Source organism: Solanum verrucosum, unplaced genomic scaffold, assembly GCF_900185275.1.
Source record: "Solanum verrucosum unplaced genomic scaffold, falcon-dt-bn FXZP01000062.1, whole genome shotgun sequence".
Lineage (NCBI taxonomy): Eukaryota > Viridiplantae > Streptophyta > Magnoliopsida > Solanales > Solanaceae > Solanum > Solanum verrucosum.
In genome coordinates, this window is record NW_026020477.1 from 7,213,555 (window position 1) to 7,235,776 (window position 22,222).

At 31.2% G+C, this 22,222-nt stretch overlaps 3 protein-coding genes across 3 annotated transcripts in view; all 3 read left to right on the forward strand.

Moving 5' to 3' along the window:
* The window catches only part of LOC125809198 (gamma-glutamylcyclotransferase 2-3), a 1,073,903-nt gene that overhangs the window by 702,584 nt on the left and 349,097 nt on the right, over nucleotides 1-22,222 (forward strand). The gene's annotated exons all lie outside the window — the stretch shown is intronic.
* LOC125809206 (uncharacterized) overlaps nucleotides 1-22,222 on the forward strand; it is a 226,957-nt gene that overhangs the window by 86,031 nt on the left and 118,704 nt on the right. The gene's annotated exons all lie outside the window — the stretch shown is intronic.
* Nucleotides 9,333-11,401, forward strand: LOC125809158 (uncharacterized). The gene is made up of 3 exons (XM_049488813.1): nucleotides 9,333-10,395; nucleotides 10,689-10,917; nucleotides 11,033-11,401. Exons 1-3 carry the CDS (start codon nucleotides 9,503-9,505, stop codon nucleotides 11,192-11,194), a joined length of 1,284 nt encoding a protein of 427 aa, XP_049344770.1. The 5' UTR covers nucleotides 9,333-9,502; the 3' UTR covers nucleotides 11,195-11,401.

The window sequence follows — 22,222 nt, forward strand, 5'->3', positions numbered from 1 at the left end:
TCCCCATCAGAATCATCAGTGTACTTAGATTTCTTTACTGATTTAGACAACATGACATGTTCCTTGGACGCAGTTCTTTTTCTTTTTCCATTTTTCTTAGTTACAGTGATATCATCAGGAACATCAATAGGATTTTCAAGAGGAACAAACTTACTTTTTTGTCCATGGGTCTAATTCTTAGTAGACCTAGTGAGTAGTGTTGCATCCAGATCATGTTGCACTGCCCTAGTAACCTGAATCAGATTCGCCATTGCATGACACCACTTAACATAAGTGGTGGTGGGTTTACCAGATACTCGACAAAGTCGGGAATAGAGTTTCTTAGAAATCATATTTGCTAGTGGAGTATTGCCTTCATCACTAGAAGTAGTGTGTACCTGTACCTTTGGCAATTCTTGTTCCCTCTTATAATATGAATCCAGTTTGTCAGTCACTATACTCTGATTTTCATCTTCCCCCTGAATCGAAACATCCTCCATGAGCAGATAAGCAAGATGTGTTACCCTACGTCAGGCAAGATAAACAGACTTTATTGATACTCATATAGTATGATGGCAAGATTGAGATTTTCGGAGGGTGAAGTCATAATTTGGGGTTGGTTTGTGATGTTCTTGGTAGAGAGATAATGAAGAATGAGGGTTTGAATAGGGAAATGGCTAAGTGATTTGAAGAGAGGGTATTGGGAAGTGAAAGGAATTTTTGAAGAAGAGAGAGAGAGGGGATTGATTTGATAGTTGGAAAGATTGTTAAGAATTTTTGGCGGTTTAGTTTTATATAGCTGACAAAGTTATTTAATGAGGGGAACAAATAGGGATATATGTCATTGAATTTCAGTCCTCTTTAGAAAGTGTAGTGTACATACCTTTAGTTGTAGAATGATGATCTCTGTCGTCCTAGTCTCATGTGTCTCTAATTTCCTGAGAATTGCAGCTTTTGTAGTTAGAGTGAATAAGGATTATTAAGACTTTAACATATAATGTAATGTTGGACCATAGTTTTGTAAGTAAAGCAAAGATAGTTAGGTGATTTTGTTCATCCCTAACTCCAACCTGTTCCTTTCAAAGTGTTTCCTTGCTAATGCCTTAGTGAAAATGTCAGCAATTTGTTAATCAGTGGCATAGAAATTCATGGAGATTTACCCCTTTTCCACATTGTCTCTCAGAAAGTGATGACGAATGTCAATGTGTTCTCCTATGTTGTACATGATTTTTGCAATGTTGATTGCACTTGTGTTATCACAAAAGATTGGAACACGTTCAATACTGAGACCAAAATAACTAAGTTGTTGCTTAATTCATAATAGTTGAGCACAACATGAGGCTGCTGCCACATAATTAGCTTCTGCAGTGGATAATGCAACGGAGTTTTGTTTCTTTGATCCCCAAGAAATTAGACATGATCCTAAGAAGTGAGCCATACTTGTGGTACTTTTTCTATCTGCTAGATAACCAGCATAATCCGCATCAGCATATCCTATTAATTTGAACTTACTCACTTTTGGAGACCATAGTCCTAAATCAGTGGTTCCTTTCAAGTATCTGAGAATTCTTTTAACAACTTGGAGATGAGATTCCTTGGGGTTGGTTTGAAATCTAGCACACAAGCCTAAACTGAATATAATATCAGGCCTACTAGCACTAAGATACAAAAGTGAAGCAATCATACCTCTATACAATTTTTGTTCCACAACAGAACATGTTCCTTCGAGGTCTAACTTAGTGGTTGTGGCTAATGGGGTGTCTATTTGTTTTGCATCTTCCATTTTGAATCTTTTGAGCAGTTCCTTGACATATTTCTGTTGGTGAATTAATGTACCTGGAGGTGTTTGCTTTATCTAAAGCCCTAAAAAGTAGTTTAACTCTCCAATCATACTCATCTCAAACTCATTGCTCATGAGGTTGGCAAATTCGTTTGTGAGTGCCTTATTTGTTGCTCCAAATATGATGTCATCAACGTATACTTGTACAACCAGTAGATCATTTCCTTTATTTCTGAGAAAGAGTGTATTGTCAATTTTACCTCTTGAATATCCATGGCTTAGGAGAAATTTTGACAATCTAACATACCATGCCCTTGGAACTTGTTTCAACCCATAAAGAGCATTTTCAAATTTATAGACATGGTTAGGATAGTCAATCTTCTCAAAGCCAGGGGGTTGTTTAACAAACACTTTATCTTTTAGTAATCCATTGAGGAATGCATTTTTTACGTCCATTTGATACAAAGTGAATTCCATGTGTGCTGTAAATGCTATGAGTAACCTGATTGCTTCTAACCTTGCCACTGGTGTGAAAGTTTCATCATATTCTATCCATTCTTCTTGATTGTAACCTTGAACTACCAACCTGGCTTTATTTCTAGTTATAATGCCATGTTCATCTAACTTGTTCCTAAATACCCATTTTGTACCAATTATAGTTCTATTTGGTAGTTTAGGTACAAGATTCTAAACTTTACTTCTTTCAAATTGGTTCCGTTCCTCGTCCATGGCTATTATCCAGTCTGCATCTTGAAGGACTTCACTGATCTTTTTTGGTTCTATCATAGACAAGATTGCATTAAAGGCACAATGATTTTTCATACCTAATTTGGTGGTTATTCCAGAAGTGAGATCAGTGAGTATATTGTCCAAAGGATGTGATCCTTGATATTTATAGTCTTTTAGGACCAGATTGGGAGTTTCTGTCTCTTGACCATTAGTTAACTCTATTTGTTCTTCTTCAGGCACCCTTTCTAAGTTCCCTTCTTGGTCGTTAAGAGTATGGATGATGATTTCATCATTTTCATGGGGAGACCTATTTCTTTTTCATGTTCCTTTGCATTATCAGTGGATGCTTCTGAGATTACCTCATCTTCCTGCAAGTTCTGGTTAGTCATAGTATTGTACTCATCAAATATAACATGTATACTCTCTTCCACACACAATGTTCGTTTGTTTAGTACTCTATAAGCTTTGTTATGTGTGGAATATCCTAGAAAAATTCCCTCATAGCTTCGTGCATCAAATTTTCCTAACAGTTTTTTTCCATTAGTATGAATGAAACATTTACACCCAAATATTCTTAGATGCGAGATGTTGGGTTTTCTATCTTTTATAGCTCATAATGGGTTTTATCTAACAAGGATCGCGACATACATCTATTTATGGTGTAACATGCAACATTTATGTCTTCAGCCCAAAATTGATTTGTGACTTTACTAGCAATCATCATTGTTTTAGCCATTTCTTGGAGGGTTCTATTTTTTTTTCAACTACACCATTCTGTTGTGGGGTTCTAGGAGCAGAGAAATTATTATCAACTCCATGAGAGTCGCAGTACTGAGCAAATTTTGAATTTTCAAATTCAGTACCATAATCAGGCCTAATTGATGTCAATTGTTTATCAAATTTATTTTGGAGTTTTCTTATCAGAGAGCAAAAAGCTTCAAATGCATCATCCTTAGAGGTTAGAAATAGTGTCCAAGTATACCTGAAATAATCATCAACCAGAACAAACATATATCTTTTCCCTTCCCTACTTTTGACTCTCATGGGACCACATAAATCTATGTGTATTAGTTCAAGGGATCTAGTTGAACTTATAACCTGTTTTGATTTAAATGATGATTTCACTTGCTTTCCCAAAGTGCATGCTTCACAAACTCTTGCCTATTTGAATTTTGTTTTAGGCAGTCTTATAACTAGTTCATTAGAGATGAGTTTATTTAGTTGTACATGGTTAGCATGGCCTAGACGCTGTGCCATATCAAAGGATCCTTGTCAATCACACTCAAGCAGACTAAGTTTTCATCGGATATCTAGGATGTATCTACTGTATATACGTGTTTATCTCTATTTCCTGTTAGAACCACCTTCTTTGTTTTGAGATTAATAACTTTAACATCAATTGATGATATGATTACCTCATTTCCTTTATCACATAGTTGAGATATACTTAGCAAGTTGTGTTTCAAACCTTCTACATGATATACTTTGTAAATTGAGTGTTCATCTGATCTGCCTATCTTTCCGATGCCTTTTATTTGACCATTTTTTCCTCCTCCAAAAGCTACTATTCCACATTTTCCTTCTTCAAGTGAGAGAAACATATGTTTCTCCAGTCACGCGTCTTGAGCAAGCACTATCCATGTACCAATGTTGTTTGCTTCCTCTCACTTCTTCCTGAAAAGAATTAAAGGTTAGTTTTAGGAACCCAGATCAACTTGGGTCCTTTGTTTTGATAAAAAAAAATGAATAAGATCTCTGTTTATCCAGTTTGGAAGTCTTGTTTTGTTTAGAAGGTCCTTAGGTGTGTTTAGTTCTGGTTCTTTGACAATTAAGTTTGGAGTGACCAGTTTACCACAGAGATTACAAAATAGAGGAATTTCATTTTGAGATTTCTCATAACCTATTCCAACCTTGATGTTTCGAGTATTGTTACCCAGATGTGTGACTATCATGGATGATCTTGTCATTTATTTTCTCTTTCCAGATCAGTTTTTATCCTGGACAATTCAAGATTCATTCTTCTAGATTTTTCTTTTTTCAAGCTTAAGTCGTTTTTGAGTTTATTGACTTCATGTTCATGCTTGGGTTGATCACACGCCTTTTCTTTACCAAGAATTTTCAGTTTTATATTTTCAGATTTTAGTGCTAGATTACAGGTTTCAAGTTGCTGAATTTTCTGCAATACTTGCTTGGTTTTCTCCTGTAGTTCACTGTTGAATTTTTTGAGATCAATATACTCAAACTTTAAACTAGTCATGGAGGCAAGCATCTTGTAGTCAGCTTCTCCGTGTTTTTCTTTAGGTTTTGGTATAGTGTTTCCTTCACTATCCGTAACAGTAGGAGTTAGCGGTCCATCAGTGATTCTAACCCATAGTTCGTAATCTTCGGCTTGAATGAAGTCTTCCATCCTTGTCTTCCACCATGAGTAGTATTGTCCATTGAATAATGGAGCCCTGTTGATGTGTTGTCCCTGACCATGTCCAAGAGGAGGTATAGAATTCATGATAATCTTATCTTAAGTTATAAGACTTTGTTAAGATGACCTGCTCTGATGCCACTTGTTGAAATTCTACCCTCCTGAATTCTATAAGAACACGTACTCACTACTTATTCCTCTTTATTTAAAGCTTAACAATAAACAATTTCGTATAACACCTTGCTCAACACTTTGTATTATTTATAACACCTTCAAATAACACAATGATTACAAAGTTATGTAACCTAAGGAATTATAAACTCTAATTCCTAACTACCCAAAACAAAAAACCCCAGGTTTAAATCTTCTATCGTTATTCAAGTTATTCAAACTTGTCAAACGAAACCTACTCAGAAAACACTTGATTGTATTCAAAAACTCTTGACTACAATCGTACAATATTTCTCTCAACTCGCAGCACTCCCCAAAATAAAAAAATAAAAACTCTCACAAAAAACTCTTGATTGTATTTTGATATTTCTCTCAATGTAAGTGCGCAATTTTTCTGATGAAAATAACCCCCTATTTATAGATCAAAAAACTCACTCAACTTTGTCTTCACCGCCTCAAAGCATTGTTTGACGCGAACTTAACTAGAAATCCTACTCGATCGTGCTCTGCTTCCTTTTTCCACGAAACCTAGAAGCTCACGTGTAGAATTCCTGCTTTATGTAGGACTCCTCCTAATAAACTATAAGCCACTTTTATTTCCAAAACCTTTTCCCAATTAGAATTGGATTAGCTGGAACATGTTGATACGACTTGTTCTATGCAACTTGACTCTTTGACATTTTTCAAAACAACTAGATCTTGTGCTTCTTACAACGTAGTTTATAAATATATAAATTTCATTTAAAAATGGTAGATTCCATGCGCAAATACCGGTCAAACTTAAACTATTTGACTCTCGAAAAACGAAAAGTGCCACATAAATTGGGACATAAAGAGTAATAAATTAAGTAAGTAACACAATGAATTAAAATTTATATTTATTCGAAATAGTGGTGGTTTTTAAACAAATTATATAATATAATGACAATTTGTGGTTTTATAGTTGATATACACATAAATACTCCGTGCGATATTGTTAGATAGAGATATTTGTATACATATGAATATACTTATTAAGTGTGTGAATACAATTGTATCTTAACTATTGTTATACATGCAAATACAATGTATTTCGCTATAGAGATATTGTATACATACGTATATATTTATCATGCATGTTGATACAATGTGTTTCACTATTATTATGCACCCATATACAATATATTTCGCTACATTTGAGATCAAAAGTAATGTTACATTTTGCAATTAGCAAAAGTTTGCAATTTTTCGTATAGTTGAGCACAACTTATGCTACTTACGAAATTTCTTTAAAATAATATTACCGATCTCTAGAAAGCAGAGGAAAATCCAATATTTGAAGATTGAGGGCACCAAGGGTAAGACTAGTAAAGTGTCATTTATTTATGTTTATTTTATTTTCAACTGTAATTTATTATAATTTGTGGTATATATATCAACAATTTAAGAAGTTTCAATTTGAAAAAGTGCAGAAAAAATCAAAATAGGAGATCTCAACATCATCTCGCTTCAACATTGCCAAATTTCTTCGAGAGATGAAAGAGAAAACATAGACGGATAAAGTATTTTTTCTATTTAATCAATTCAAATGGAGAAAAGGTTAAAAAAAATTTAACCTAATATTGTTTATAATAAAGTGACACTACTTTTCATGAACAAAAAGATGATATTTAAATTAAAGAAATTGTGGGGATTCATAAAATGAGAAAAAAATTCATCAAATGGAGAACAGGTTAAAAAAATTTAACCTAATATTGTTCATAATAAAGTGATACTACTTTTCAGAAACAAAAAGATGATATTTAAATCTTAGAAATAGTGGGGATTCATGAAATGAGAAAAAAATTCATCATGAAAAATGAAATTTTGCATTTTTGAGAAATGCTAAAAAAAATAGAAGGATTGCAAATGTTCTTGTTTGTATATGATTTGATTTTTGCCTCTAACATGTGTTATAAAAGAAACTATAAAAAGCATATTCAGTAGTCATTTTGATATGAAATACTTGGGTGAGGTAAACTTCATTCTTGCAATGAAAAATACTATATAAAACATGATATGATTATTTTTTTTTGACAAATCACATTATATTGAAAAAATTATAAAATACAATTGTGTTGATTGTATAAGTCTTGCAACTCCTTTTTTCAATTTTGTGAACATGTTGCGACAAATATAAAAAGTAAAATAAAATTTGTTAGTCTAATAAAAAATACAAGATATGTAACTAACTACACTTGACTTAGTATTGCTGATGCAGTTGAAAAAGAAGGTTTGAGGTATTTTCTTAGCTTCAACTAGTGAAAGGTGAATTGATTTTATTATATCAAACACTTTATTTATTCTAATTTGATTAATTATTCTGATTGTACCAATATTATTGATAGAGTATCAAATCGTTATTATAACGATAAACTCAGACCCATGAGTAGAAAATATAATATTGTGAGAACATATTGATTAGTGATATACCATTAATATTAATTTATCAAAATTTATTACTAATCTTACAGATGAACTAACCAAGACTTTGACAAGACAAATCATCTGAAACACATTGAGGGCAATGAGCTTGAAGCTCATAAATTTTGAGTCATATATAAGAGTATTCAACTCGAGGACTAGAAGCACTATAACCAGGTTCATGAATGGGAGAAACAAAAATCATATAGTGACTTATTGTGAGATGCACTATATATTTATTTTATTCTCTCCCTATGATGTAAGTGCATTTATCCTATAATGATTTGTAGAGGTTGAGTATTCAAACTCTTAATAAAAATTTGTATCTTGTATGAGTGGAGTGTCAAATTATAGGAGTACACTTGACAAATTTCACATATGTGAATGTAAAAGTAACCCGCTTTCTACGAGAATAAAATTATTTTTAAAAAAAACACTCATGAAAATCAAAATAGCACAAGACTCTAATGTGCTGACTAAAAATGCTTATGTTAATACTTAATTAATAGTCTTATATGGCTTATAATATGTTAAAATAAAATGTCATATAATATAATTAATAATAAAAATAATAATAAAAAAAAATAAAAAAAATAATAATAATAATAACAATAATAATAATAAATAATAATAAAAAGAAATAAAGATAGAGATAATGAATAATAGTTCTCTTCAAATATAGTGTATAGAGGAAAATAAATAAATAAAAATAGCCAAATAGCTTGAAGTTGTTCATCTCTACTTTTCTCCCTTCAAATATAGCGAATAGAGATGAATATAGGGGGATTTTTAAAAAAAGCATACATTTCTAGTCTCACTCTTTAAGGTACGATCCTTATTTTGACATTACTAATACGAAATGCTTTATGTACGTATCGAAACTGCTCTCTTATAACAGTTGCAAATACATGAAATTCAAAACCTAGCGGAGGGATTGTCCTATCTTTTTCTTTTCTTTGTACATTGTTAGGTAGCCTGGTTTTCAACTTAAATTAATTATATTATTTATCGATGTTTGAATCTTGTAAAACAATTTACTATACTATTTTTTAATTTCCGTATACAACTGGAATATCAATTTTTCAGAGTATAAAAATAGTAAGGTGTTTTTTCAATTAGATCTCTTTGTCACACATATTTTCCTTGTAAAATAGGAAACTTAATTAATTATATTTCAAAACTGCCAAAGAATCATTAAATCATATTAATGAGCCCATTTTTCCGCCTTCCTACCACAAATTATTTTTATTTTAATCGAAAATAAATAATATAATATATACTACCAAAAAGAATTTATAATTAACTATTTTCTTGAATCTGTCCTCATTGAAGACCACTTCTTCGACCCAAGACTCTTGTCCAAATTTTGGTTTTAAAACAAAAAAACAGAAAGAGTACACATGACCAATTAATAAGTTTATACCATAAAGTTGTCTTAGCGTTACGCAGATCAGAATCATACTGACAATTAAAAAAAATAATTACTCATAAACTGAATAAATTATTTATATTTATTCAAATTTAAATTAATCGAATCAATAATTTAAACTCGAAAGTTGACAGTGGGGAACGTGCCGGGGTTGCGACAGTGAATAAAGCGAAAAAAAAGTGGAATCTAGATCCCACGACCAAACCTTGCCCGTCGAAACCGGGAACTTAATCTAACGGCTAATAATACTCCTTTAGATCTAACCGTTGAATATTTAAATGAACGGTTCACGTTAAATCTAAGTGCCTCCATAATCTCAAATAAAACCCGGTCTTCTCTCTATCTCATTCTGTTCATCTCTCTCAAAAATTATACACTTTTCCCAAGAAAAAACCTGCTTTAACTTTCGCACTTGTTCACTACTTATCCTACGCCACTCCGGTCGCCTGAGAAATGAAGCCGGCGTTGGAGTTGAAAATATCTAGGTATCGAAGGGGAGAGTGAAGTTTGAGAAAAAATTTAAAGATTCAACGGGTGAGATTTTAGGTACTTGAAAATGGACGGTCAGAAAAGCCAGGCGAAGCTAACGAGGACACAGTCTTCACTTCTCCGGTCTTCTCCAACTATCCGGTCGTCAATTCACAGCTTTTCGTCGATTAATGAATTCGGAATTGACCATGAACCGGATATTGAAGAGCAGAAGCCGCATAAACCCGGTTCGACTCCGATTCGTCGGGGTTCGTTTTTCTCGCCGTTCCGATCGGCTCCGGCGAGGATAGGTCCGGTTCTGGTAGTTTCGGTGGTTTTAATGTATACCCTTTTCGTTTTCTTTAGCAGGGATGATATACCCACGTCAGAGAGTCTCCTGTTAGCTCTGATTTTCGTAGCGGTTCTGTTGTTCTTCGCTGGGAAGAACAGGGAGTCAATTCACCAAAGGTATAATGTGTTTAGGAACTTGTTTGATGAATATGGGAAACGGTTTGGGTTTCAGAGAACCCACTCGAAACCGGTTCAGTGGTTCATTGGGGAAACAAAATTGGGGCATAAAGAGGGAAAATCTGAGAATGAAAACCAGGTCGTGAGGGAAGGAGTTGAGTTTTACAGCAATGGGGATATCTATGAAGGTGAGTATCATAAAGGGAGGTGCAATGGTAGTGGAGTTTACAACTATTTTGTGAAGGGAAGATATGAAGGTGATTGGGTTGATGGGAAGTATGATGGGTATGGGATAGAGAGTTGGGCTAGAGGTAGTAAATATCGAGGACAATACAGGCAAGGATTGAGACATGGCTATGGTGTTTACAAGTTCTATACAGGAGATACCTATTCTGGTCAATGGTGTAATGGTCAAAGCCATGGTGTTGGCTCACAATCTTGCTCTGATGGTAGCTCTTACATTGGTGAATTTAAATGCGCAGTCAAACATGGCCTTGGCTGTTACCATTTCAGGTAAAATAACAACTTTCCAGTTGTTCCATGGCTGGAATCTGATTTGTATGTTATTCGTGTTCGATAGTGCTAGCTGTAATTTTTGGCTTGCTTACTATTTTAGTACTGTTAATTGTTGTTTGTTAGTGATGGATCAGGAACATAATTTTGTATGATTTTTGCATCTATTGTTGTTTGTTAGTGATGGATCGGATCATGCTTTCCTAAAATGCAATATCCTGTTTCATGATTTTTGTCTCGTTTGATGAATTGGTTGAATTATAAGGTTATGTAAACGGAGATATGTTATGCAGGAACGGGGATTGGTATGCAGGTGAATATTTCGGAGATAAGATTCATGGTTTTGGTGTGTATCATTTTGCGAACGGGCATTGCTATGAAGGGTCATGGCATGAAGGTCGGAAGCAAGGTTACGGAATGTATACATTTAGAAATGGTGACACAAGATGTGGGGAATGGGACTCTGGCAATTTGAAAATTCCATCGCCCCCACTAACTGATGCTGTCCTTCGAGCTGTTCAGGTAAAAAAAAAACAGTTTTTTCGCGTCATTTAATGCGCATTTAACCTTAGTCTGTTGATGCATATGCATATACTGATCCCTCAATGTTTGAATTGTCATTGTCTGATCTCTGCAGGCTGCTAGGAAGGCAGCAGAAAACGCAATTAAACTACGGAGAGTAGATGAACAAGTGAAAAAAGCAGTCACCGCTGCGAATAGAGCTGCCACTGCTGCTAGAGTTGCTGCTATCAAAGCAGTACAAAACCAAATGAATGGAAATTTTTGTGACACTAGCTAACAATTCAAACCTTTTTTTTTATTACAAGAAGTAATAGTTTGGTAAATGTAAATTTACTATGGTTTTAGGCCACCCCGGCAAGCAAATGCAGCCGGTGGTTGAGTGTAATTTTGTTTTCAAAGTCTTTACTTAACCACAATTGTAACTTGTATATAATCAATGTCCTTCACCATATGTATATCACTAAGAGAATGATGCTTTTTCCCTACAATTTTGTGTCAAGTGGCATTTTTAAGATAATCTTTTACGTAGAAGAAAATGATCGTTTCAGATCTCGTAGGTCTCTTATATTAAAAAAGGAATAACAATTTCTTATAAAAAGATAACTAAATATTTGACTATGTTTTCTTCTTGTGTTTATGAGGTCAATATCTAATGTTTAAGAAAAAACAAATATTATAAGTTATTGAATGTTCTATTTTGATCATTTTTTTCATTCCTATTATGAACTTTCACTTTAAGTCTTTAAAAAACTATACTAATAATAGTTCTTACTCAAGTACTTAAAAAAAGAAGAAGGAAAATGGTCTGATATACCTTCAACACTTTGTCATTTAGAATTGATATACCTTCGTTATAAATGTGACTCATATATACTCTTACTATTATACAAATGACTCATGTATAAAAAAATAAATATTCAATATGACTAAATTATAGGTGGGGCGGCAGGGAGGCTCGTGTTAAGGTATTATAGGTGTTCTTTAGTGGGTGAAAGTAGAGCATTATTGTGCTTGGACTGCAGTTTAGTCTTACTTCCTACGACATCATCATTCATATATATCACTCACAAGTTAAATAGTGGGTCAAGCTAAACCTAAAATTTTTGTTTTCTGATATTCATATTGGAGTCCGATTAAATTTGAATTTATATCGAAAAGTTCCATATTGGAGATAAAATGCTCCCTAACAAAGACAACATCATACCCAAGAAGATTCAAACCTGAGACCTCTAGTTAAGGATGAAATAGTACTTACCAGTTACCACTCCACCACAACCCTTATTGGTGAACTAAACCTAAATTAATAAATGAGATTTAGAAAATAAATGTAAGTAATAATTTTAACCCCTTTTCTTAATCAGGATACAAAGCTAAACAGAGAAATTTAATTTGAAAATGGAGTAACTTTTTCTTTAGATTCAGATCTGATTATTGCTCATGTGAAAGCAGCTAAAAGATGGAATAACCTTTTGACAAATATATTATTATTAATGGTATAAATTCAGTAATTACTTTCATATATAAATGCATTGTGTCTAGGAAAAAAATAAATTCAATTTACTCATCGTTTTGGTGGAAAACTAAAATGTAAGAGAATATTTAATGAGGACCACAGTATCCTTTTGCTAGAAGTAGACATCATTTTGTTGGAATAACTATTAACCATTCAGCTGGCAGGTAACGTGTTCAACTTAAAAATTGTAACGACTTATTTAGTAGTATAGTAAGACTGTGTTTGGCATGAAATCAATATATTTTCGAGGAAAAAATTCGTGTCGCAGGTTGATGTGTATATCTCGCTCTCTTTAAGAAAAGTCAATTCCACTATAGCATAATCATCATCGATTCAATAATATAACTTTTGACTTCTCTTCTCTAGGATACAACAATCCAACAACATTGTATGATTCAAAGAATTTCGAATTAGTTGAAGAGTCCAAAACTCCACAGTCTCAGCTCTATTTTTCACTATAGTAATCTTGAAATATAAACACTTTATAATACTTTTCATTCACTTTTCGTATTTTTCATCGATTCAATACAAAGAAGAAAACATTATTTATATAGCTATAGAATTTCTTTCACAAATAAATGTCAAGAATATGGATAGTTATTTGAGGATTAGTGGAGGCAATTAATATAAAATAATAAAAAAATATGTCATTGTGGTTACATGAGTTACAAAGAATTATGACTCCACTTTCTCCACTTTATACTTACTAATTTAAATTTCTAATATTAAAATACACAATAACACTAAAAGTGACTAAGTGAGTCTTTCAATAGTATTGTTGATATTCAATAAATAACAAAAATATTATCGCTAAAACACATATATAAAATCTAAACAAATACTCTAAGAAAAACATTTTTCATAATATTTTAACCAATACCCCCCCCCCCCCTCCCCCCGCCGATACCAAACACACCCCAAAAGTATAATAATAGACAAACACAATGGGGTCTTGGTGGTGGTAGAGTGAAAATTCCTGTCCAAAAAACTCCACATTTGGCTGATGTGTGAAGTACATGTACTTAAAATTTTAAGATATTTATTTCTATATATTTAATTATACATCAAGACACAATCAATAAGAGACACACATTCAACATATAGATATAATAAGATATATATATATCTTCAATAGTAGTATTTTTTTATATATAAGTTATGTGCTCTGACCGTTAGTAGATCAAGTGGTTTATTGGTGATCAAATCCCCATGACCATGTCACACATATGTTGGACATGGCAACGTGAGAAGACATGAAGTATCTTCTCACCATAAATTTTGCTTGCTTCTTTATACAACATTCCACATTTTCCAAAAAAGAAGATTCCAATATGTATTATCTTCAATTCAATGTGTATTAAACTCAACTTATATTTACTTTGCCCTATCTACATTTGTTCGTTTAATTTGAGTATTTTTCACAATAAGATGAAGGGGCATAATGTTTGTTTTGTCAAAGATATTACAACACACAAATTTGTTTAGGCAACATTTCTTTCTTTTGGTAAACTTGATTATCCAAAAATTTGCTTATTAGGTCAACCAATTAAATTAGTTTGAATTATGTTACAAGTAGCGTATATATTTCAAATATGTTAAATCTTTTATGATGCGAATAAAATGAGAGTAAAATTAAACAATAAGTAGGTGTTTGGATTAGGGGTGTGCATTCAGTTTTTTGATTTGATTTTGTATTATTTGGTTTGAATTTTTCAATTTCTGATTTTGAAGAAGTGTAATCCAATTCAAACCATAATAAATTTAGTTTGGTTTGGTTTTTCTCTTTTCGGTATGATTTTTTTCGATTCGATTATTTAGTTATGTCAATAATTAAAAAATAATCAGTTATATTTGCAATTTGAATATATATAAATAAATTATTTTAGTTTTTCAAATTTTTTATTTTTTTAAATTAGAAACCAACCAAAAAATCAAACAAAATAAATTACTAAAACCTAATAAAAATAAATAAAAAATCAATCCAAATTAGAATTCAGTTTGATTTGGTTTGGTTTAATTCAATCCAAATTAGATTTCAGTTTGATTTGATTTGATTTTTCGGTTTAATCCAGTTAGTGCACACACCTAATTTGGACATGCGATTTCATCTCGTGATTTGAAATCATGAGATAAAATCTCAAATTCTCTAAAAAGCTCAATTATGAAATTTCATATCATGTCCACACATAATCAAAATAAGTCCATAGGTGAAGTTTTTTCTTTAATTCGACCAAATCATATTTCTCTTGTTTGTTCTAGCTGTAGTTAAATAAACTAAGGAGTTGGGGTGACAAAATCAAATCTAATCCGTCCAACCGCCTAATCAATTATGTATGGGTGGGTTTTTGACCCGCTCATTCATTAGCTCAATCCAATTCATTTCAACCCATTAAAAGTTGGGTTGATATGTAACCTAAATTGGCTAATGAAAAATCTTGTCAAAATATTTTATTTTATTTTATTTTCAGTTTGATATGTCATATAGCCATAATAAAGATTTTTTTTTATTAGATACTAAAATATTTTAAAAGATCAAGTAAAACAATTAATCTTAGTAAAAATGGAGTTGAGTCTTGACCCGCTATACAATCCATTACCTAATCCATTTTGACCCAAACAAATTTGGATTGAATTGGACTGTATTGGTATCTAAGGTTAATAATTTTGCTTAATTGATACTAGATCAATATATATATATATATATATATATATATATATATTGTATTGGTATGATTAAGGTTTCTTGTTCAGAAATTACTCAATAGTCAATGATACTATAAGAGTATTATGGTAAATATTTTGTTTTGAATTTATAACTTATGTTATATTTTCAGTTCCATTTGTTTTAGTAGTATTGATTTGATATTTCACCATTTATCTTTTAGCTAGACTAGATAGATTATCTTTTTCTAAGGGTTTTAATAATTTTATGCCATTATATTTATAATATAAATCTTTTTATCAAACAAGCATTTCACGATGTTCATAGAAATCTTGTACTTTTAGGTTTTATGATTCATTTAGTTAAAATATGCTAATTTGAAAAATATACAAATCAATTATTTTTCTAACAACATATGTTTATTAATTAATACATTTTAAAAAATATAAAATATATGTTAAATATTTAATTTAATATCATTTATAAAGACTTATTTTTTAATATAAAATTTTAATTTTAGATAATTAATTTTTTTTTAAAAAAATTAATATAAGATTATGGTTGTACTTGTGCAATCAACCATTACACTTATAATTATAATGTAATTATATTGTGACAAACAAACATATTATTGTAATTATTAGATTGTGTAATTTATATACTAATAATTTCTATCCTAATAATTACACCAATTTCAACTATCAAGTTGCTTTCCAACCATACCCTAATTTGAAAAACAAAAGGGTAAATGAAAGTGGTGTAACTAAAAGACACCTTTTTCTCCATAAGTATATTAACTTTCACCAAATAAAAGATACAAATCAAGTGCAAAATTAATTTTATGAAGGTAAAAAGATTTTGGTATTTCGGTGTCACGATATAAAAATGGACGTGATGATACTTGTCTTTTCCCACCAAGACAAGTCAGCCTCAACCCAACGAAAACGAAAGAAAAGAGAAAATCATTAGCCGGAATCATTTTCCATCGGCCGGAACCATTTTCCATAAGCGAAAATCTCAAGTATCAAGCAAGTTAAATACATCAAATACATCAAGTCACAATAATCAATCTCTTGCCGGAACCATTTTCCATCGGCACAATATCACTAGTCGGAACCATTTCCCATCACTAGCCAGAACCATTTCCCATCGGCTTTATATCACATCACTAGTCGGAACCATTTTTTCATTGGCTTTATATCAAATTACTAGTCGAGACCATTTTTTATCGACTTTATATCAAATCATTAGCCGGAACCATTTTTCATCGGCTTTATATCACTTACCTGCAAATACCTCGGCATAATAACTCATCACATGTCTCATCACGGTGTTCAATGATCAAAGCACACAAGCAATATCACACCACATAGAATAGATAACAATTTGCCAAATTCAAGTCCACATTCATGCTTTCAAGCATTTCATCAATCAAACAATAAGGGTTACATTAAGGCAATTCACGTCGTCATGTTCAACACATAGCCTTTTTCATTTCAACCCCCTTTTATTCATTTAGATATAGCAAGTGGACAATTTAAACCCTTCACCTCACTCCCATTACTCCCAACACGCAATCAACAAAGGAATCATATAAATTCAAACTAGAATACAAGGATTAGGAAGCCACTTGTCTTAAATCAATCAACAATCACTCCAATAGTTGAGTCTTCCCCTTCCGACACACTTCCAAAGCCACACAATCTATAAATAAGCAAGTATTTACAATCACTTTCCGAAAACAACAACACTCATGACCATTCCCTTGAATGGTGGGTCAATCAACACAAAAATCCAATTCTAAAATTATTGAATTCGAAAAAATATACTTGAAAACATTATTCAAGGCTTTAAGAACTCATTAGGGAAAATCATTTCGAAAACAAACTTGAAAATCAGTTCATAGCTCACTTTTACTTCAAAACTCAAGTTCATGGAGAACTCCAATTTATCAACAAAAATCTTGTATTAAACTCATAAATTCAATAATAATAATAATGGGATTTTGAGTTATGAAACGTTACTCAATAGTTTTATCTTGAAATCGCCTCTACTGAGTTCTCAAAGCTCAAAAAAATGAAAATGGAGAAGAAACCCTCAAATTTGGGTTTGACACTGCCAGGGGTCCTTCGCAAACGCGAATGCGGATTTTAATGATCTGGACCTCCGCAAACACGACAGGTCTCCCGCGAATGCGGTCGAGACTCCACGAACGCGGAGTTCTCACCCCTTCCCCTTCGTGAATGCGGAGGATTGCACCAGAACACAGAAAAATCAATCAACGCAAAATCATTGAAAGGACCCTCGAGATTTTTTCTGAACCCCGTAAACACAAACCGCATATGAAAATCGATTATACTCGACGTTCTGGAATTAATGGAACCATCAAAACATGAATCTGAGGTCTCCTTGGCCCGACATCAGTGAAAATCACAAGAAACCAACTAACTTCTAAAAAGACAAACAAACTCGGGACCTCTCAAAAATCAACCTAGACCTCACCTAGGCCTAAAATCATCTCCCGAATTAAACTGAACTCTTGAAATTCTGATCCGAGCATTCGAACTCCAAATGCTGACCAAAGTCAACCCAAAGACTAAAATTTCACAATTTGACAACTTAGGACCTCAAAAAACTCGGAAACTGAAACCGACAACTCTCACAAAGTAGCTTTCACATTTCGAGACTGATGAAATCGACGGAATCCTATTCCTACACTCAAAACTCCAAAAGATGCCGAAAACCACTTTCTTAACAACTTAACCTTTCAAACTCAAAACTTACCAAAAAAATCAACTTTCAACTCAAAGTTCAAAATCAACTTTTCAAACTCAATCAAAAATGACTTGTATCGATATGGAGAGGGCAAAACAATAATTTTCACACACAAAAAAAAAGACCGACCAGATCATTACATTGGGTGGACAAAAATAATAAATTGTCTATGAAAAACAAGCACCAAACTTCCAAATAAAGATTTGGTTTGCTATTAATTGGCGATAAAAAAAATTGTTTGTTGATTATAGATTTATTTTATTTACACCAATTTTGCTTTACACCTTTGTTCCTCAAAAATTAGTTTACGTCTTTTATTTTTCTTTTATTTAAGTTTGTTTTATTAGGTAAATGAGAGAATATTTTACTTTTTACTCGATGAAAAGACATCATTTGGTAAAGGAAATATATATCGAGTAAATATCCTTTGATTTGATTTAAGGTTTATATCTAAAAGTAATTGGTTCATTGGTCAAGATTTGAAACAGTTTACTAATAATTTAAAAATTAAGAAGAGCCTAGTGTACTGACCTTTTAAAATGTGAAAACTTTATGGATGAAATTGGAAAATAAATTGAATTATTAAAGATTCCATAGTACTTCTTATCTATATATAAAAGTTCAAAAGCATGATATTTACTTCTTTTTTTTCGTTTTCTGTTCATTTTCCATAATTTAGTAACGGGAAAGTATGCTAATATCAATTGTTGTTTCACGTCTTACTCACTGCTAGAATTAATTTTTTTATTTTATTTTTAATATAGGAATAACCATTTGTTACGGTACATTTTTATTTTTTTTGAAGAAATAAGAATATTATTGATCAAATAATATGAGTAGTTGAGTACAATTCCATTGATCCCATGATTCTTCTCAATTAAGATTTTCTCTATGATTTGAGGACCGTTAGAAGTATATTTCTTGAACTAGGTTAATTTGAATCTCCTTGAAATTTATTTGATTTCCATGAAAGGATTTTGTGGATCTTCTTGAAGTATTTGATCGTCAAGAAGAGTTCGACCACATCTTGATATGTGATTTTTATAAATATTTTCAGAATTTATGAATTATTCGAGATTTCTCAAGTCTCTTGATGAATATGCAAAGAGTTATGAAATATTACTGTACTTTATTAGTTCTTTAAAAGAGAACCTTTTGCTCTTTTGTCCTTTCCCATTCCAAATAGTTGAAAAATGGAGAAGGTCATCAAAAGATTTTTTTCATTAATATACTTTCACCGATTCATTTTAATTATTGTGCTTATTTAAATTTATTTATTATTTTAGAAAATTATATATTATTAATTATCTGTTATCACTTTACCCTTAATTACTTAATAAATATGTAAAGAGATAAATGTGATTAAAAAGAAAGTAGTACTCCTTCTAGTCCAAAATCAATTTATTTCTAACACTTTTTCTTGGATTGGAACGAATTTTTCAAAGTCTAAAGAGGAGTACTGTATTAGTTAATTATTTATTTTTTTCAAATTTACCTATCTCTCAAATGGGTTTTTCAAATCCAAACATTGTCTATTTATACTTTTTCAAAAAGTTTAGGAAAAGTAAAAGGATAATATTGTCAAGTGACCTTATAATTAATTGATTTTTAAGACATGTGTCACACCTTAAAAAATTACTTATTTTGAATGGGAGAGGCTAGAGAGTATTAAATTGAGAGAAAAAACAATTAAGCTTAATATAATAAAATTACCTTTTTAGTTAATGTATAGTTTTAAGAAACTTTTTTTTATGATCGTAATATTTAGATTAACTTTCTTACACTTTTAACTAATTTTACAGAATATCATTCACCTTCCACCAGCAATAAATACTTGATATAACAAAAATAGATCGAATAGAGTCGATGTTATCTATTGAACTAAAAAAGTAGAGATCTAACAAACACAAAAACATATGAAAAGATATTTTCATTAAATAGATGATATTATCTATTAAATTAGAAAGGTAGATAGAGATATGGTATCTAGAATTCTAGTGAAATAAAAAGGTGTATATGTGGAGTTTTAATTATTTTCATGCATGCAAGCACATGCTACGGTAATGGAAGGTGGGTTTCTTTAATGAACCTTCCATATTATAAAATATATATTTGTTACATCTATTGTCCTAATATTAGAAAGCAGTGAACTTTATTTTCATGTCTTACTCCATTGAGGTTAGATTCTTTTTTTTTTTTTCCATTTCACAATTAACCAAATTTTCTTCACTCACCTTTTCTAGATTTAACACTTTTCACCTCACATGCATCTCATCAAAGACAACTTTTACAATTTTTGGGAACTTGTCAACTTTTATGAGTTGGCAAAATATGTTGCAAAAATAATCATTGAAAACATAAGATTTGGTAAATTTGTTTATTATTTTATTTGTCTCAATTTATATATAACAGCGTTTGATTTGATACAAGAAAAAAAAATAACTTTTAAAATTTGTAATTTTAAATAGGTTATGAGATTCTTGTTGTTATAAAAGCATGTTATTAAAATTAAATTAATTTATTCAAATATAAAATGACTGTACTTTTTTGAAGGAATTAATAAGGAAACATTACTGCATAAAAATGAAACATACTGAATATATGTAAGTGAGGGGAGGGATAGAGTGATGCAAACTTTACCCAGACTTTATGGAGGTAGGTTATATTCGAAGGATGTTCGGTTTAATGGCAATAAATTAATTATGCAAAGGAAAAACATTAATGAAAAAATATAGCAATTAATAAGAAAAGTAGTGTAGTGCATTTAGGAAAGGAACAACAAAAAAGATATATATAATAAGAAACTATACAAAGAGTAGTCTAATACTATGACAAATACTACCAAACCTAAATCTCTAGAAAAGCAAGACGATGCTCCACTATCTACTAACATTTTACCCTAATATGCGACATTTACATCCTCTTGTTTAAGATCATATTCTCAGTAAAATATTATTGTGTCATGTCTTATATAATTATGTCAATGTATTTCAACAAATATACTATAAAGATGATGATATGATCACTTAATGCTATGCATATATTGTGTATACACTCACTTCCTCTCCAATCCATATATATACAATGGATCCATGAAAGACTCCTGAGGTCCACAAACCATACAAGCATATAATTAACTTCGATTTTTATATATATTGTGCATGTATGCAACTCCGATCCATATATAAACCTTGTAGGTGTACAACTGTGATCCCAATGATCTAACATGTGTTGGCGTTCAACTACAGTCCCAATAATATGTTATGCATATATGCAATTTTGATCCATGCATGATATACACAGTATATGAGTTGATCAACATATTTCAACTTTGTTTACCTTGCATAATTACAATAATAACTTTCACGATATATCATCATAATCTGACTCTGAATCCATAAAAAAAAAAGAGTAAAATGTCAGTTATCAATATGCCTTGTATTCAATATATACACTTGAAATATTGTATATGGAATCAGTCGTTCAAAATCATAAATAACAACGAATAGATTTGTGCTTTTACAAGAAAAACATTCAAAAGCCACTAAATTATCCTCATTTAGAAAACTTGTTAATTTCTTTATACAATTAAAATTTTATTATGTCATAGAATTGAAAAAATATATCTACAATCAGGAATGTTATTTTGAGATTGTTGAACTGCAACGCTCTTCTTTTATATATATATATAAATATTTTTATTTACAATTAATTGCCACAAATTAAAATTATTGAGAGAGAAAATTGAACAAGAAGAAAGTGCATACAAAATGAATATTCTCTCCGTCACTTTTTACTTTATCAAATTTTGATTTGACACACCTATTAAGAAAATAATTATTAGTATAGTGAATTCACCATTAACGGATGGAGTCTTAAACATATTTACTCACTAACAATTTTTAAAGACATTAACTCAATGTTAATAAATTGAAGGTATAATGGAAAGAAAAAAAAATTGTCTGTCTTTGATTTGTTAGAAATGACAAGTAAAAAGAAAAATCAAATTAGAAAAGGATAGTGCTAAACGACTAGAAATTGTGGCCCAAAAACGTACAAAGACCATACTAGCCTTTTTATTCTAAAATAAACTGATCTTTTTTCCAGTTTTTAATTAAAGGATATTAAAGTATTTGTTATTCCCAAAAATTACAATTCAATTAGAACACAAATCCTTAGACTTGGAACATCAAAAGTCCTATACATTGGGACATTACTATTTTTTTCATTCTAACTCATACGTAGCATTCTTATTCTCGTATGTAGCATTACTGCTCAACTCTTTTTCCTTTGTCTTCTCTACTCACTTTATCTCCAAAAAAATATGAATACAACTAAATTTAGGGAAGAGTTGT